General features: G+C 45.3%; 1 protein-coding gene across 14 annotated transcripts in view; it reads right to left on the minus strand.

The window, feature by feature from the left end:
• Positions 1-3,181: 3,181 nt before the first annotated feature.
• NCOR1 (nuclear receptor corepressor 1) overlaps positions 3,182-18,696 on the minus strand; it is a 160,179-nt gene continuing 144,664 nt past the window's right edge. For 12 of the 14 annotated variants that reach the window (XM_047089996.1, XM_047090006.1, XM_047090005.1 and 9 more), the window contains 9 exons: positions 17,204-17,332; positions 16,625-16,782; positions 16,252-16,475; positions 14,853-14,993; positions 13,023-13,165; positions 9,038-9,091; positions 8,368-8,589; positions 5,817-5,996; positions 3,182-4,320 (listed from right to left, as the gene is read on the minus strand). In XM_047089996.1, the coding sequence (XP_046945952.1) occupies positions 4,133-4,320; positions 5,817-5,996; positions 8,368-8,589; positions 9,038-9,091; positions 13,023-13,165; positions 14,853-14,993; positions 16,252-16,475; positions 16,625-16,782; positions 17,204-17,332 (1,439 nt within the window). In that variant the 3' untranslated portion in view covers positions 3,182-4,132. The remainder of the gene's footprint in view (positions 4,321-5,816; positions 5,997-8,367; positions 8,590-9,037; positions 9,092-13,022; positions 13,166-14,852; positions 14,994-16,251; positions 16,476-16,624; positions 16,783-17,203; positions 17,333-18,696) is intronic. The other 2 variants (XM_047089999.1, XM_047090004.1) reach the window with 2 other exon arrangements.

The following is an 18,696-nucleotide window of genomic DNA, read 5'->3' on the forward strand; positions in this document are numbered from 1 at the left end:
CTCGTCAGTTAGCTGTGGTGAAGGACAAGTTGTACGCACTGCCGCTTTTGTTCTTTAAAGGAAAGACGACTTTCACCCCTGGCTGATGTTGACCTCTAAGGACAGATGTCAAGTGATGCTTTCCGTCGTAACGTATGGTGTGGTGCTGTCGTGCTGGTCTAAGTGTACCTGTAGATGGAGATGGGCCAGTTGGCCTTCGGGGTGGGTGTGGTGATTCAGCCAGGCATCTCTATCCTACGATTTTGATCCATTGATTTGCTATACCTTCTTTTTTATTTTATCAATATCTGGAAGAACAGAACTGTCTCATGGCAAAGGGGGATTATGGTGAGTTATTTTTCTTATCTATTTCATGAAGCTCAGTGCATAATGGAGCAAAAGCATTGTTGTGGTTTGTGCCAGCGCCCGGCATGAAGTTTTAAAGTAGGAAGTAGGCCCTTGAAAATACACCCGTTTAATTATAAATCAAAGTAAACTGTATGTCTTCGTATCTGGTTCTATAGGACTATGAAAGAGGGGGGAAAAGGAAGGATATGAACACTTGTCAGTGCTGTTTGAGGACTCCGCTTCCTTTGCAGCCTAGGTCCCTGAACAGAGTCCTCTGCACGTGCCCAGGCTGCACCCCCAAACCTTCTGTCTCAGGGTCGGGCCTTAACAAGTGTAATATGTAAAATCTCCCCAGTAGTTCTCATATGTTCTGCTTATACAGTGGAAGGATCACTGATCTGGATCTTAGTGCTGGCTTCTCGAGTTTGGGTCTCAGTATCCTCATCTGTAAGTAGGAAACGAATGAGACTGTCTCGTAGCCATGGGAGAATGTATTTTGTCCGATGACCCTAAATGAATAGACTACTACTGTGTTCAAAGAGCCTTATCACACTGCCTCATAGCGTATCAAGTATATACGTACAAGATAGGTAGATGGAGGTTTTTACCTCAGAAGTGTTGCAAAGAGCCCCTGGCCTAGGGCAAAGGCAATTTTTGTAGGTGCCATGAAGGAGCACTGTTATTGTTGGTAAGCCTTTGGGGGGTGGGGGGTGTGAGTGGGAATGGTAAACAGATATTTTTGTTTCTGTGTACATACTATTGGAAGAATCCTTTCATAATAAACTAGAGACTCTACAACAACATTGTATGTATTCCGTAATCTTTGAGTTTCTCATAAAAAATAACTTACTAAATAAGAAAAACAAAATACTAGAAATCCTGAGGTCCAGATCCTCCAGGATTAGACTAAGACGCAAATTTTCTATTTTGCAGATGTAAATTTCTTCCTGCTTTCTAAGCTCATCTCTTACCACCCAGCTAGCTCCTTTGAGTATAATGAGAAACTAGAATGTAAATCAGATTGAGTTTCAGTGCAACCCAGTCTTAATTTATTGGTTGGTGATTTTTGAAAAATTACCGTCAACTAGCGGACTACTCACCTACGTGGAGAATGTTTTTGCTTTTTCACAATTGCAGGGGTTACTGAAAGTAAGGATTGTGACTCCAGGTTTTATTTAAGAATTTTTGAATCTCCACAGTGATTCCGCTCACGGTCCCGTCCTGGTGCTGGAAAAACTATAGGTGTTTTCAGAGAGACAGTCTCTTCCTGTGGGTGTCTCCATGAGAGTTCATTTTTGCACAGTTGTAAAACAAGGTAGCAGGGCAGGAAGGCCGACCCCTTTGCCGACTGGTCTGAGTTCAAAAGTAAATTGTTAAAAAGAGCATAGTTGAAATTTTTGAACTGTCACCAGCGTTTTCAGGGCATAAATATTTAAAAACTGGAACCCGCACACCCACGTTACTTCCCGTGATAAACATGCGCTGGAGATCTGGCTGGCAGAGTGCTGCTATGAACAGTATTGGGAAGACTTTAACTTAGATCCTGGGGTGCTAAAAAAAAAAAAATCACGCGGAAGGATGCAGCTTTGGAACACTGAAATCTCAGCCTGCAAAGAGTGTCACGCCTTGGTTTCAGCCGACTTCAAGTCCTCTGTCACTCTCGGGGCTGTCTGCCGTTTCGGTCCTGCCGAGGTGGACGTCCTCCCTCCGAGACGTTGGCTCCATAGGTAAGCCCATGAGAGTTCTGTCCTCTCGTTGTTCTCAACTAAGAAACAGTCCTGGACTTTCTCTCCCGTTCTGAACTCCAGGTGGTGGCGGATGGCATAGGAAAACACATACGCACTGCGAGGAGGGGGCGAGGGGGGAGCAAGGGGGGAGCACCACTCACTCTCGGGTCCTCAAGGAGAGCTGCGCCAGTAACAAGCTAGGCTCTGAGCCGGCTACTCTCAAAGACTGTGCTGACTTGGAATAGCTCAAGACCTTCAGGGTCATGGAAAAATAATCATGATCTCTTTTGGGTCAGCTGACACAGTAGATTATTAACAAAGTCTCAGACGTTACGAGCAGCAGAAAACTGTCGATTAGAACATTTAGTTACGGTTTTTCACGCACGTGAAAATTTTATGTATATCATCAAGTGGTGCCAGCTTTCCAAGTGGAAGGAATCTGATCACTAAACCTGCTCTCAAGTTTACTGTGAGGACTTCAGGTCTAAGACAAGAGTAGAATAGTAACAAGAGTGAAGGCCTTAACCATGTAGGCAAAGGACTGAGCCTGTGTCCTCATTATTAAAATCGGGATCAGACACCAATGCTGAGGGTGATGTGAGGATCTCGTTACAAAGGAGGCAGTCAGTGGTTCCCATACACCTGCTTTCTGTAGAGGCTTGCATACTTTTGTTAAAAAGTTGAGATCTACTTAGAAGTCCATGAAGTGCTCACGTGTATCATCCCGAGAGACCTCTGCCTCCCCCCTTTCTCATCTTCAGTGGCATCCTTCCAAAACAGTATCCACGTGCTGCTCAAGGATGCTGCAGCACTGTGAAGTCGTAAAATAAAAATAATCTCACAGTTCAATAAGCAATTATGAAGGGTGAAACTGACCCCTTCATAATTATTTGCTCCTTGAGATTCGGTGAAAGATTCACCAGTAAACTCTTGCCCACGAGGAATCACAGGGAGAGTAAGAGTAAGCACTGGCACATGGGGAAAGGGAAGTGAGGCTTCGGGATACACAGCACAAGGCAAAGCTAAGAGATTCTGTACGGATCGTTACCTTCTAACTCAACCGATAATACAGAGCAACCCACTCCTCTGAAACCTGAGACATCAAGAGCCTTAAATCACACATCATCTATGTGGCTATGGACAGGGTAGTCCAATTTATTTCGAAACAAAAGCTCTGTTGGGCTGCATCAAATGCAGGAGAAAAAGAATATTTAGGGCCACGGTTAAGTTACCAGTGTGCATAACAGTGAGGTATGCCTCAAATAAGCCTTTTGTTTTTAAACTTTAAAAACTGAACTATAACATACCCATGCAGTAATATTTTTCAGTGCCACTAAAAAAAAAAAAAAAAAAAAAAAAAAAAAATTAAAGCCTGCACTGGAAATTGACAGTATGGCAGAATTTTGTTTCTCCTACCTTTGACCCAAAAACGTAATGTACAGATTTTATATAGGGTCTGTGTTAAAAATCTAAACATCTCCACAAGATTTTAAACATCGCTGGAAATCTGAATTTAGAGGAAACAAAATTGGATAAAAGTACAATGCCCGTGACAGCCAACATTATGTAACTGGGCTGTATGAGGTTGTTGAGAAGGCAAGGGTTAATTAAAAAGATAGGTGCGATGTTTTTTTGTTTTAAAATTACCCCCCCCCCGAGTTGATGCGCTGATTTGAACATAAGTACACCAGATACTACAGCAAGGGGAAACACTGCAAAAAAGGTAATCTATTTACAGAAGAGTGATTTAAAGACATTATGGTTTTCTTTACAAACAGATGTAAGAACAAGAATTGTCACTTTTTAAAAACTCTACATTTCAACCCTCCACTATTATTATAATCCACCGAACTGCCCGTGTCGGAGGCAGTCCCCCCCGTCCCTCCCCCCCCCCATTTGACTCTCCAAATAAATTTCCATCATTTCTTCATCATCTGCGGTCCAGGCTCTCTTAAAAAGTCTCTGGGCACAAGTCCTAGGACGAAAGGCTTTTGACCTGCCATTAAAAATGAAACCGCCAAGAACGAGAGCTCCCTGTCCCACACCCTGGCCCCACCGAGACCCCTTCTGGGCGCGGTTCAGTCATCGCTATCCGACAGCGTCTCGTACTGTGCAGAGAGCAGTGGGGCAGGCTCTCGCTCCCAGATCCTGCTCTGCTGGTGAGGAGCTGCTTGGTTCACGGAGGACGGGGCACACGCGATCGGGGTCGGTGGCGTACTGCTGAGCATCCGCATAGTCAGAGGGTTGTAAGGAAACTGAGTCGAGCCTGACAAAAGAAAAACTGTTTTCACTGTCATGAGCACAGCTGCTGTTCCCTACAGCTTCCACGGGGTGGAGGGAGACACGATTATTCTACTGAAATGGTCTTGTGACACCGGTAGCCGAATGAAACACAGAAGGGCCAGGGTTTCACCATGTAGACTGTAGCCTATGGTAAGGCACCAATCGGTGAGAATCTAGAAGGGACGGAGGACACGAGTAAGTGCAAGCTTAGGGTTGCTAAGTCCGGAAGTGGAAGCTCAGGGCTGAACTTTCAGTGAGTTCTAGAACCAGGTGTTTCCATGGAGAATCCAAGTAAAACTGCATATTAAGCTCGAAGAGTCTGGTTGCACCAAGAACTCCTGGACTCTTAATGAAAAATGCAGCAGTACGTGCTCAGAGGACGAGGGGACAAGGAATTGCAGCAGGTCACAGGGCAGCAGGATGCAGGTCAGCTGCTGGGTCTCTGGGCAGATTTAAAAGGTACAAGATCTGGAAGAGGGTATGTGAATCTAACGACAGCACTGCTACCTCCTGCCACTTTCTAGATTGGTCTCAACTGTCCCCGGAAAGCCTCTTACAGCTTAAGAAACTCTAAAGACAGAAAACATAGCCATTTTATCAAGGGATTTCACAAATTAAATTCCTTCCCTAAGAGAGGAAACAATCACTGGTTTAGAAGTTGTCAAACTAGAGCACAATCGCTTCGCATGTGATTTGAGTTTTATGAAGCAAAGGCCTTCAGTTATGCTGACGATATCCATAGAAAATTTATATGTCAATAAGGGGGAGAGCACATTTCAGACATTTTCCACTGACGTACATGTATTTAACTCCTAAAAGATGGCTCACGATTCTCTGAAACCCTTAAATCTACACCAGGTAATCCCAGTTTTATTTAAACAACAAAAAAGCAAAGCCTGTTCCCTTTCAAGACAACCAGTATTGTGGTTATTAGATTTGAGAAGAAAGCTTACGAGCAAGCAAGCACAAAAAGGAAAACATTCATAAATACCCTAGAACACGGTTTTTCATCAGTTTATATAAATATAAGTGAGCCTGCAATAGAGATGGCTTTTTACACTATCTCCATTTCTTATTTTGATTTCTTAATATTTCCCTAAGAACCTTCTCTAAGAATGTCTATAGAGAGGCTAAGGGTGAAGCCTGGGAGCGGCCCTTCGCTCTCAGGTGTGGTTCCTGGAAGAACTGAATGAAATCACAGACTTCGTGGCTTTGCAAATAGCAGGTGCTGGCTCCCAGCACAATACAGAAGTGGGGGGAATGGAGATGTTTTCATAGCTCTTCCTTTGTTCATGGTAATCAGACCTTACGTTCTGTAAATTTTTAAGATTCCATGCATTCAGTGTCTGTTTTGGAAAGTGGAATCCTACTGATACAATAATGGAAATTGAGGTTTCCAAAGTTTGATTTTAGAAGTACTAGCCAAGGCTTTGATAAAAAAGGACTTTACGACTCCTTTTCTAGCAGTAAGTTCCTCACCTGTTGAGGAGGGCCTGTCTTCCCAGGCCCACCCTGGTGTCTGCCTGTGGTAATCCCCTTCTGAATGTACAGAGGAGACGGAAGAGGGCCTTTCAGTTCCTAAGAAGCCTTGCCCAGGGATGGGAGATTTAGATTTCCTGCTGTTTGACTTGCTGATCAGCTTTGGTTTGCAAACTCCTCCTAAAAGTGAAATAAATTAACTCTTGACATATAGTAATTATGTTCTCAACTTAAAAACCTACCCAAGTGCTGATGGGTTATATGCCGCTGAGAGAAAGCGGGAGGATGGCAGGCGGTGCGAAGAACCCAGATCCTAGGACCCAGTGAAGTTTCAAAGTTAGTACTTAAAAGCCAGAATTTACTTGTGGCAACTAAAGCAAAAGGGGTATGTCCTCATGCCATCAACTTGAAAAACATGTAACCAAGGAAATTAAATTTCTGAGAGGAACATCATTTCTTTCCGGGTCTTGGAGCACAGAAACTAAGGAAATTAAAGCAGGTTGACGAAAATCTTAAATCCTAACTACCTCCTTGCCTGCCAGTTTAAAGAGAAGCAGAGGAATCTGTACACCACCCCAAGGAAATTTTATGCCAAAAAGCGTGGAACAGAAGCCCCTTCGTGGCCATACTACTGGTCCCCAGCAGAAGCTCAGCAAGTCTTGGCGGCCTGTTGTTCCAGGCTCCGGTATACAGAAGTTCACAGGAGTGGGATGGCCGACAGGGCTCTAGAACAAAGCATGGAAATGATGTCTGAAGAGAACAGAGCCCAGGTGAGCAGCAGACGTGTTCCACTGCCTCGCAGAACCTGAGACCTCACCCTGCCCCGAGTCCCACGGTGCCCAGAAAAAAGTGGGTAGAAGGCAACTTCAACCCCTTCAACTATCTGCACAGAAAAGAAGTGCAAGTCCTTGATGGTCAGGAAGAGAACAGAATGGGACGAGGGGAAAAGATGCTTCTGGAAGAGAAACTTCAAAATACACAAAGCCAGTTTGGGCTCCTTTGGTAAAGAACAGATCATCATCAAAAAGGAGAGGTGGAAAGCTTAAGGAAACAAAATACGGCAAGGATCAGAACAGACACGACAAAAAGGGCGTTAGCATGAAAGGAAAATGTGAGCTAGAGTAAAAGCAACAGATGAAGATGACTGAAATAATTAGATTAAGATGACTAAAATAACTAGAAGGTAACGGATCTGGAGAACAAAGACTAGCTGGCAAAAATGTAATTGTGTTTTTTGAGATGGATAAGCCCAACAAAAGAGGCAAAATAGAACATTTCCAGGAGTGTAGAAATCAACCTGCAGGTGCAAACAGCCTCCCTGTGGTCAGGAAAGTCTGACACAGCACGAAAACCAAATACTAATTAACTTATTCAAATTGAGGCAAAGAGGCTTCAGGCAGATAAAAACTGTCACCTGCCAAAAAAGGGGACATCTGGCCGCCTTCTTACACAACCATTGACGCCAGGTGGGGGAAATGTAATAGTGTCTGTGGAATGTTTTGAGAAAGGTGCCACACTGTCCTTTCAAGTATCAAGGCAGCAAGAAGACATTCTTGAGCGGGAACAGTCTCGGAGGACAGCAGCCTCTGAGAGAAAAGGGAGTGTGAAAACAGTACCAAAAAGAAAGGTATCAACAGAAGGGGTACGTGACCAGGATTGCTTGAAGTGGGTGACCGTCACCAATGTTACCACCTTCAAATAACACGCACAGGTAAATCAATACAAATCAGGAGGTAAGAGCAGAGAGGGGAAGACTGTGCTCATCCTTCAGAGCAGGAAGTGAATCCACGTTGCCATAAAATACACGTGGGTGTAAATAAATAAGAACCTCTGATCTCTTTGATCTTCTTCACCTTAGTGAGATCTTTTGCTTGAGGATAACAGGAAAAAACCCTAAACTAAACCTGAAATACCACTGACCTGCCAGTAAATTTTTAAGCATAAGAGATCCTAGTTCTCAAAGATTAAGAAAAAGGGGTTTCAAAGCTTAGAATCACAGTTTTTTGTGTGCTTGCTTTTACCAGGACGTATGAATGACTGGTTCTGATGTCTGTCTGGCCTTTTATGTGTCCATACAGAGATACTTCTAAAATGATGCTTATCAGACAAGAACACTAGCTTTCTGGATGATGTGATCTGAAGGTTTTTTTTTTTTTTTTCTTCTTCTATGGCTTAAAATTCTTTTATGCTGAGCCTGTTCTTTTTATTACAATAGTAAGTCCCTTTTATTCAAAAGCAGAAAGGAACCTGCACCTGCATTACAGTTAAAATATGTCGATCCAGATAAGGACTAGATGCAAAGAAAAAAACCCAACACTCAAAGGTGACTTCTGCATAAAAATCTCCGTCCTTTTAAAATTTCTGTTTGTGTTACTAAAATGTCTGAGCAGGTAAAAAAACAAAACAAAAAAAAAACAACTAAGTAAAACCGTTAGAGGGGACTCTGGGAACACACAAAATGAAACGTCTTGGTGACGCATTACCACTTGGAAGTAGATTGGCGTTTTCTTGGGAAAGGCAGCAGAAGGGCACAAGAGTGAACACACTTCACCTGAATGAGGTGACGGGTCCCCTTCCTCTCTGCGGGTCTCCCCACTGGGCACAACGGAGGTGCTGGTGCCACCGGGCACCACGCCGACAGGTTGGGACATGACGACTCCGTGCTCCTCGACTTTGTCGTCAAAGCTTCCCATGAGTGCCTTCCTGATGATGTCTTCCAGACCGAGGTTACTGGCAGGATCAGCGAAAGAATGACCTCTAGAGCTAACTGAGCCTGAAAGAGACCAGCACGCCATTTCTGCTTATTTCCGAACAGCAGACGAAGAGACAGAGACCAGCGGACTCCAAACGGCCTTTGGGCCCACGGGACACACAGCCCCGGGCCAGCTGCCCGCAACACCCCGAGAGCCCACACAGGGGCGCCCAAATCCCCCAGTAGTAACTCCAGCAAATTGAGTTTTCCTTTGCTAAATGAATGGGTCCAGCCACTTTTCTTAAAGTTTCTCGGTTTTTTCTCTTTTCAGCTCCCTCGTTTCTACACTGTTCTTTAGTGGTTTTGATTCTCTTTGTTCCGTTACCTCTCCAGCAAGTGTTTAGTGAAGCTCAGCTCCCTTTCTACTGCCGCTGTCTCCTCCCCGACTACATTTATGCACACTGGAGCAGTGCCCCTGATGGGCAGTCGGTACTCGATGGGTATCGGGTGGACACATTTTGATTCTTACCTGAGGTAGTGACTGCTGGCAGATTAAAGATCTCAGTTCCTGGTTGAGCGGCTGCTGTATTTAAACAAACATTTGAGTTAACTGAGATGGGATGATCACGTACACTGAAGGAGATAAAGTCTCAAACCCTACAGTGAAATTAACCTTTTTATTTCCCATGATCCCAACCTTATTTTTCACCAGTTAAGATAAAGAAGTAATTATTTTTTAAAAAATCAAGCAATAAAAAATTGGATGAGGTGGGAAAATCTGAACAGGAGCCATGTGCCCACAGGAGGAAGAGAGCGCTCGCACTGCCGGAGAAACAACAATAGGAAAGGGGTCCGGTTTGCCAGAGAAGAGATGCCTCTGGGATGAGCCCCAGGAATGCCAGCCAGTCTGAGACAGCCTGGCCTCAGACCCCTCCGTGAACAGCATGAAAACGTGGGCTTCCCTATGCTTCACCGGGAGCGACTCCCACAGGCACAGGAGCAGCCCGTGATTTGTCATTTGTGCAGTTTGAACAACAACAGGTGGGACAGCCTGGGAACTACCGATAAAGCGCCGAGACAGAGGTAGAAGGAATCTGGGAACGTGAATGGTGTTCTCACCACAACTTCCAACTTGCTGCTGAGAACTCGAAAGAGAAAGAATAGGGAAGCAGGGTGGGGGGTGTGCCCCAGAGCAGAACGCGGAGCTCTGGGGGAGTCTGCAGCAGGATGGGCTCTTTCCCGGAGAGGAGGCCGCTCTCTGAAGCCGGGCTGCATGTGCCTGGAAACTAAAAACTTCCTTCATCGGGCAACTTTAAATTGGCAACAGGAAGGAGGACAAAAATCTCCAGGAAGAACTATACAAAACCATGACCGTCTCCCCACTCATGGTCAGGACAACTTGCAGTAAATAAACTGAACCTGAAAAAGTGGAGTGACGAATACACAAAAGTTTCTGGAATAGAATTCATTCATTCGACAAATATTTATTAAGCATTTGGTGGAAACCTCATAAAATCACCTTCTTACTGATCAAAATGGTCAGATAAAGACGATTTCATATTTTTCAACTGGTGAGAACAATACGATCCTCTGTGTATTTTCCCTCTGGAGCTTACAGTTTAGCGTGGTACTTTGTGAGGCCGTCAGAATGGAACCACCCCCGTGCCTCAGTAAAAGTGCCAACTTCCTCGAGTCCCAAGGCCTGTGGCTCACATGCTTAACGAGCACTCCAGGCACAGGGATCGATACTCAAGTGTGAGGACCCCTGGCTTAAAACAGATGGGCACACGTGTGTGAAAGAACGTGATAACCACTCAGAAACGGGCAGGGAAGACTGACAAGGGACAGCTGTTTAGGAGGCAGACTCGACAGGAAGAGGTGCAGAGGGAGGGCTGCCCAGAAAGAAGCTAGTGAAGCCACAGTGGAGGAAGTGTGGCAGGGAAGGAGGGGGTGACGTGCTTCTCCGTGTGCAGAGGTAGAACATGAATTCCTTTTTAGACACTTAAGAAGCCAAATGCACAAGAAGACAGAGGTCCTCAAAGGTACACAAGTGAAACTTCATGGGAAAAGCCGAACCCCACTTCGGACACAAATCTGGGAGTTTTCAGCACACAGCTTACACCCCTGGAGCGGGTGAGAGGATTCAGAGGTTCTAGTGCGTGAGGATGGCACTGGGAAAACAGCATTCAAGGGTCAGGCAGAGCAAGACTGAGCTGCTAAGAAGACATAAAAAATGTCCAGAGTAGAAGAGAAAAAAACAGGAGAACATAGTATCTGAAAGCCAAGAGAAGAGAATATTTCTAGAAGGGGAAAAATGGCTTGTGGAAGATCAAATAAAGTAAGTTTAAAGCATTACGGTTTTTGAAGAACGAAATCACTGATGTCCTCGGTGGGAACGCTGAATTAATTGAGAGACTCCAAGGTGAAACAAAGTGGTCTCGGTTGCTGATGGCTTTGATGTCTTGGTTCTACTTCCTGGGGAAGACGGAATGTGCCCTGGGGACCCATCAGCCCACTGCTTCCTTAACACAATTCCTTAACTGTCCCTTTCCACAATCGAAAAGAGTTCCTGCGATCAAAAAATTCCCCAAGCAATTTTGTTTGTACTTGCATTAAGACATTCACACCTTTTATCCTCTGTTAAAGTTAGGGACTTGTTTCATTTTACATGTTCAGAGTAGAGACCATCTGTCATTGTAAAAGCGCCCAACACAGCACCCTGCTCAATAATTAATTGTTGAATGAATGAATGAGAGAGCTACTGCCTGAGGACAAAAGAAAATAGAAGACAACACTGTTAAGCGGGCTTCTTCAAGTCACATGTGGCATTTTTCTGTCAACAATTTTTTTCCCACTAAAATGAGGCGAGACCAAGACTAGAGAGGATGAGCGAAAACCCCTCAAAGATGGAACAATTCTAAACTGGCTGTTCTAGAATCGGCAGGTCTTCACGCTCTGATTCTTCTCTGCCTTCTGAGAGAATGTGAAGATGAGAGCACCACATTTTTGTTGGTGACATTTGACGCTCTGTAAGTAACAGATGAAACCCGTGATGAGACAGAAAAATGTCATAATTTTTTTTAAAGAAGAAAGGATATCTGTAAGCCTGATAGCAATGCTGGCCAATATTCTAAAATATTTACCTTCCAAAGAGAGAGTTCACAACAATAACTGACACTGGGCTCACCCTTTTTTTCTCTTGGATGTTCAACCTTTATTAATCATAAAGTGTCAGATCCAAACACACGTCCACCTGGAAGTTTGTAGTTCACAGCCCACAATTTCCTTTCTTTTGACAGGGTCAGGAGACTAGTAGATCGCAGATCACAGAAATAAAGCAGATTGCGGAAAACCCAGATCCGACAAATCTCGCCGCATCACTGGAGGTACTTGAGGAAAAGATGGAGAAGTACGACTTTCAACCCAAAGGGAAGGTCTGGATGCCACAGAGGTTTATCCTACTGAGTATCTACCAGTGACGTGGGTGACAATGCTGTGAGTACAGAAGAACTGTTACAAGCCAGTGAGCGCACCGCCAGAGACGTGGGGTTGGCACGCCAGAGTGGGGCCACCGCCCCATGACTCACCAGTTAGGCAGTCTGCACGGGTTCTTAAACCTCCCTAGGTTTCCTCATCCACACAATGGAGACGATTACACCGTGGAGGGTGGAGGGCCGCTGTGAGGATTAAATGCCTTGTACATGCTTCCAAGTGCCCAGAGCTATAACGACATAACTGTCTGCCTGCCATTACTGTTATTCTATTTTCACACGGTGGACTGATCGCATCTACAGATGAATGCTGAATGACTGAACAGAGATCCAGGAAGACACTGCTGGGGTAGGAAAAGTAACTGAGTGGCACAGCACGGACTTGGAGCCAGTGACTCCAAAAGTACAGCAAAGGAAAGGTACGGACCCAGAGCAGTGCATCAAGATACCCTGATATTTATGCTCGTATTAAGTGCACTATATCCTAACTGCGTGCTTGTTGCCCAACACCCTAATACAATCTACACTCCTGAACAGTGATGCCTCTGGGGCAGAGCACACTACTCAGAACTTACTGAGTGGTTAAGCTAAATAAAGTGGTTTTCTGCGGAGGGACACTCAGAACCAGCAGCGTGAACAGCTGATGACGCAGGATGTTTACGGAGAGAAGACTTGAAGGACACGCTCTGTCTTCAAATGGCTGCGGAGTGGTCATGCAGACTCGGCCCAAACGGATAAAACTAAGACCGATGGGTAAAAAAAAAACTACACGAAGAGCTAATCTGGCCCCACATTTGTTCAAAGAGAAGACGGACAGCTTCAGAAAGCAGCAAGTTCTTGCTCTCTAGCAGGCAATCTTCATGTACTGGCAGACATTTGAGAAGAAACTTTAAGATCAAATGTGGTTGGACAGACGCCTACAAGAGCCTTCAAACTCAAGGATCGCATGAGAGGCAACACCAGAGATACAATTATCATTAATGCAGGTTTTATTTTGGGATTCATGAAAGAAATCCCACTTACCCATATCAGAGTCACCTCCACCAGAGGAGTTCAACTTACGAAAAATCTCCTGCTTCTTTGATTTAACCATGGGTGACGTGTTTTCGAGCTTGGTGAAGAAGGAAGGCAAGTAGCTTATACTCCCTGGCGAGCGGGAATCATTCCTGTGGGGAACACAGTTATGCCTATTATGTCTGTTTCATCATGTGCTAACCTTGGGGGTGTACCCACTTCCCCATTTCGTGCCTGTGGATAACCCTACGTCATATATGGGGACACAAATACTTCAGCACGCTCATAAAGTTAGGACTGCAATGGAGATAATCTAGGATGGAGATTCTTAACGAAGACCGAATAAGCAACAAATGATGTTAACAGGAAAGTGAGAAACAGCTTACCATGATGCCGTCTGCTTAACAGCACAGACATTGGTATTATTTATAGCTGCCACATACACCAGGAACTATTCACTATTCTACTAGCAGAACTGCTATGAAGTAGAAGAAATTAAAACTAATAGCACGACTTGCCTATAAAACAGCAAGAGCTCATACCTAAGCAATCAAAACCTGGGGCCTTCAACAGAAGAGCCACGATGTAGAAATAAAACTGCCTCTGTTAAAATCATTTCACGCCTCCCACCAGACGAGCTGAGTCTCATGTAAAGGCTTTCGCAATCATTTGCAGCTTCCTATACTAACACATTTTAAAGAACCAAATTTCCTTTAACCACGATGATCTAGCTAGAGCTGGAGATGACAGCAAAGAACAAACGGAAGGCTGCTGATCACCTCATCTGGTCGGGTGGGTTCATTCATCATTCAAACATAAGAATACCTGCCATATGCCAAAGAGAGACAGATATGTGATAGAAAATGGGCAGGATGTGGCCCCTGTCCTCAAAAAAGTCACAAACTGAAGGGAAAGCGTAAATATATAATTAAATTGAACGTCAGCCCCTTTCTAAAAACAGATTCTCCTCATTTCGTTGAAAGGTACCAACATCTATTTGCTTGCCCATGAATATAAACCATAAATAACTTAGAACACATTGTTTAAGAAATGCACTAGCAGTTTGGAGTGAGACCTTGGTTTAGAGCTGGACCCTCCCTCTATCTGACCATGGGCACCTCCTAGATTCACCTGCAGGAGCATCACGGGAGTGTGTTCTACACCAAGGAAACAGCGTACGTAGGGACTGAAAGGAATTTAGGGGACCGTAAGCAGTTTGACACGGACACAAGAGTGTGGTTGTGAGGGGGAAGCGGCAGGAAACCAGACGAGCAGCATGAACCTGCTCGTGAAGGAACTCAGGTGCCGGCCTACTGGCTTAGAGCTTGATTCCATGAGTTTTAGACAAATCACTCTGGTGGAAGTGGACCAGGCAGGGGCCAAACCAAAGGTGTCTAATCCAAACGGAAATAAAACCCAAATAATTCACAGGGGCTGGGTTGGGGTCAGAAATAGGGAAGAAAAAGTCCGTAAAGCAGTTCAGCAAAGGTGCTCGTTAGGACTTCCCTTCCACGTGGAGTCCACAAGGCCTGGTGTGCGATAAACACTCAAGCAGGGCTTCGATTGACAGCTGAACAGCTGACCACGTGGACAGAAAAGGATTTTTTAAAAAAGATCTAGAAAGGCTTGATTTCAAGAATAGTGAACACTTTTTTTCTGTAACCTATTTAAATGTAACTTTTTCACTAAAATCCACTGGTATTAGATCACCAGGGAAAGATACTTCGTGGTCCTTGGAGAGTCCTATCCTGACACGTAACCCGGAGGGGAGAAAAGGCACAAGACACACGCACGCTCTGACACGGGAGCCGCCAGCCGGGACACGCTCCTGCTCCTCACCTCTGCTCTGCAGGCTCCGCCCCTCTCTGAGACAGGAGCAGTACACTGTCCTGTTTCTCATGCACGACTGGAACCTGGGGTGGGGAGATGGGCTCGTAGGACTCAGAAGAGACGTGACTCCTCTCTGGGGATTTTCCAGGCCTGGTATTGTAACATATAAAATATTAGATTGTGCTCCTGGGGCCCGCCTACAAATCACCCTAGACGGTTTGAAACCGGTTCACTCATTACGTCATTCAGGAGAAAGGAATAAAAGTTGCTAGCTTCTATCAGAAAAAAAGTTGCCTCAGATCTTCACTATATACCGGGTTATCAAAAAGTCTGTTGGCGCTGCTTTATCCGTGCACGTGCACTGGTGGCACATGACAACCCGGGACAGGCAGCGGCCGATGCTCCGAGGGAGGTCAAGGTCATCGTGCGCTTCGGTATCACACCCACCATCCTGCCCTTGTTACTCTGGTGAGCCCTCCAGGCTTTGACCTCTCTCTGTGAGTCAGTCAACACTGAACAGGTCTTTCCCCGTGAAGTTAAAAGAGAAAGGACCAGAGAACTAAACTGAACCCTGAGCACCCCATCAGGTGAGTCAAGACAGGTTCTAGCTGCCCCCTGCTAGGGCTGCACGATTCTCTGCGGTTTCATGTTCTTCCTCCGGATACCACATTGGTAAAGATCACGTGATATAAACATACTGTTTAGACCAAAACAAGGCTTTGGCTTAGTGACTGTACATATTAAGAGCTACCTGTGACCTTTAAGTGTAATTAGTATATATGTACACGACCTGTCCTTTCCGTTCCCAATCAACCCCATCCAAACAGGTGGCCATTTTTTACCATTTTTCTTTTGGTTCCTTGGTGGTTACCTCTAAACTAAATAATCTTACACTTTTCTTGATTTATCAAACTTGAAACTATCACCTCCCTTCCATGAAAGATGAAGAACCTGACTTTTGAATATACATTAAAAAGATACAGTACCAACTGCTCGGGCAGTGAACATTTTAAGAACAGGCAAGAAAAACCCTCATTTGTACTTCCCAAGGAGTGAGAGTGAATAAACTTTAGGTGTACAAAATTAATCCCCTATCTTGTAGACCTATTCAAATTGCTTTACTCTTCAGAAATGTACATACAATTTGAAATAAAAACCATACTGGGGCGGCTGGGTGGCTCAGTCCGTTAAGCTTCTGACTCTTGATTTCGGCTCAGGTCCTGATCTCCCAGTTTATGAGACTGAGCAACGCATCAGACTCTGCTGACAGCTTGGAACCTGCTTGGGATTCTCTCTCTGCCCCTCCCACAATTGCACGCCCCTCCCTCCCTCCCTCTCTCTCTCTCTCTCTCTCTCTCTCTCTCTCTCTCTCTAATATAAATAAACTTGAAAGAAAAACAAAACATACCTTCCCCTGGATTTGTCCACAAGATTTTCTGGAGAGACCCTTGGACCTGGTCTTTGATGGTGGACAGACTGAGACTGGGATTCTGGGCTGTAACGATTTGATGTTTTAGTCCTCACAGGTGTGGACACCAAAGCAGATGGTGAATTTTGGAATGTAGAAGTGGGAGGCTGCTGGGGAGGCTGTGAGGAAACTTGATTTCTAGCAAAATCTTGTGTGATGATTTGCTGTGAATGAGGAGAGAAGGAATTGGTTAAACCCACGGAGTACTTGCCCAAAAATGTAGCATTAAAAAACCTGGACATCTCTTTTGTGACTCTCTGTGAAATGTGCCTCCCGCACGATCAAAAACAGAAAAATTAACAGAAGAACTTACACAGATGTGATCAGCGAGTGTGATCAGTCGGTGGGTCCTGGGCACTTGCCCCACCCCGTCGGCCTGTGAAGAGGGGGGCAGCTGCTGCTGTGGAGACAGGGATTCCTGCTGGGGTCGGTAGTGATGTAATGGTCCTTCGTATGGTCTGCTGGCTTCGCCTAGGGGAGGGCAGACAGGTAGATGTCCTTCTCAGGGAACACCCCTGCCTGTCACTCACTATCAGATTAAACATAACTCAGGGACACATGGGAGGGACATGGTGCTATCGCTGAACAGAATTCACGATCTTAATTTTGGAGGAAAAAATGCTTATCGGGACTAGTATAAACCGTGAGAACATGAGTGGACAAAATATCAGCTATTTTCTGTATCGTTAAATATGAACAAAAGAGAACTTGATAACAGCTTCAAGATAATCTTCCACTGGTGCAATCTTAAAGGGTTCTACAGCCATAAAGACTACTCTAAAACAAAACCAACAAAACCAGTTATTCCTGCACACGGTCTGGGCAGATGATCGGAATAAAATGACACCTGCAGATGTGCAAACAGGTAAACCGGTGGCTAAAAAGTACCTACTTTCTGCTTGGTTTGCCTTCACCACCTCCGGCTGATAGGCCTGTAGCTTCTCCTGGGGCGGCGCTGGCGAGCTGGCAGGGCTGATCACCTCAATAGCATCGCCAGGCGCTTCATACCGATGAGAAGATACTTTAAGAAAAGGAAAGAATCTTACTTTAAAACTAATCCGACGAGAAGTTGCAGAAGTCCAAATTCTTCACACCTACTCGCGTATTTTTGGTTTTTATTCTCAGAAACGTTCAGTGGCACCCAGGTTAGTGATAACAACCAACAAGCTCAATGCATTGGTTTCAAAGGTCCGCAAGTGCTCCCTCAGTGTCCCTGGTCTCTGTGGGACACAGGGTTCCTGAAACCGTGTGGCCTCTGAGACCTTCGGGCGGGGAGGCAGAGGATAGATGTGTGACGTTCCCCTGGGAGCAGAAGAACCCCAGGAAGGACCTTTCTCAGAGGGGAGATCCCAACGGTTCACTGCTTCCGAGAATTACAGTTCTGTGGGACAACGAGCTCTTAGAAGAACTTTCAGGCTACACAGTGGCTTCGTTACCAGGATGCTTTTAAAGCTACAGATTAAGTAACATTATATAATGATTTTCTCAAATCACTGGAGTACTGATGACAAAAAGTATTACTCCAAATAACTTCTTGGCACTGTTACACGTGAAAACACACAGGAATGGCAGGGAATGTCTGAAAAGTAGCAAATGCACTCTCCTGGCAGAAAGGACGCCCACGTCAGAGAAGGCCCCCTCTGGGTAGCCGTTCCCAGAAAAACAGGGTCAGTGCGGTGAGGGTCCAGGCAGCCGTTCCCAGTCTTGCCACGGCCTCAGAAGGACGGGAGAGGCACGTGTAACCTTCTGTTGCGGAACCTTCTGACTTTAGAGTGCTCTTTGCATCTACGGGCTGTAGCAAAGAATCCGAGAACACTGTCAGAGGCCCAGAGGGTCTATGACTGCCGGGATCAGCCAGTGTGATCAGTCAGTGGGTCCTGGACACAGGTGTGGAAGTTCGGAATGAACTCTTACCAAGCTCCCACCTATGATCCTCCAGGACTCAACTGAACGGCCCTTTCGTCCTCCCCCTTCACCAGGCCATGCAGGTTGTGACTGGCTAGGTTCTAGTACACTCGGGAGAACGGGAACCTGACAACTGGGATGGAAATGAGCTTTCGGGAACTAAAATAAATCACTATATTCGAAGTCATTTATACTACTTTGCAACTTCTGGAGCCCCTGGCATTCATCACTGTTTAAACACCCGGCATCCTGAATCTGCTCACACGTCCAATATACAGTCGATAGACTAATGCTACACTGTGCACACACCCCTCTGGAAGCCGCCAGGTGAAGATGAAGGCACAGTGCTTCACCTGCGGGGGGAAGGACGCTCTGAAGAGAAAAACCGAAAACCATACAGGGTACCTGTAAATAGCCTGTCGGCTTCATGCCAGCCATTTACCCAGGGATAACCCAGTCAGAAAAGAAGACAGCTTTTCT

Source organism: Lynx rufus, unplaced genomic scaffold, assembly GCF_022079265.1.
Source record: "Lynx rufus isolate CCGP_SWC_20201006 ecotype Redwood Valley unplaced genomic scaffold, mLynRuf1.p SCAF_28, whole genome shotgun sequence".
NCBI classification, from domain to species: Eukaryota; Metazoa; Chordata; class Mammalia; order Carnivora; family Felidae; genus Lynx; species Lynx rufus.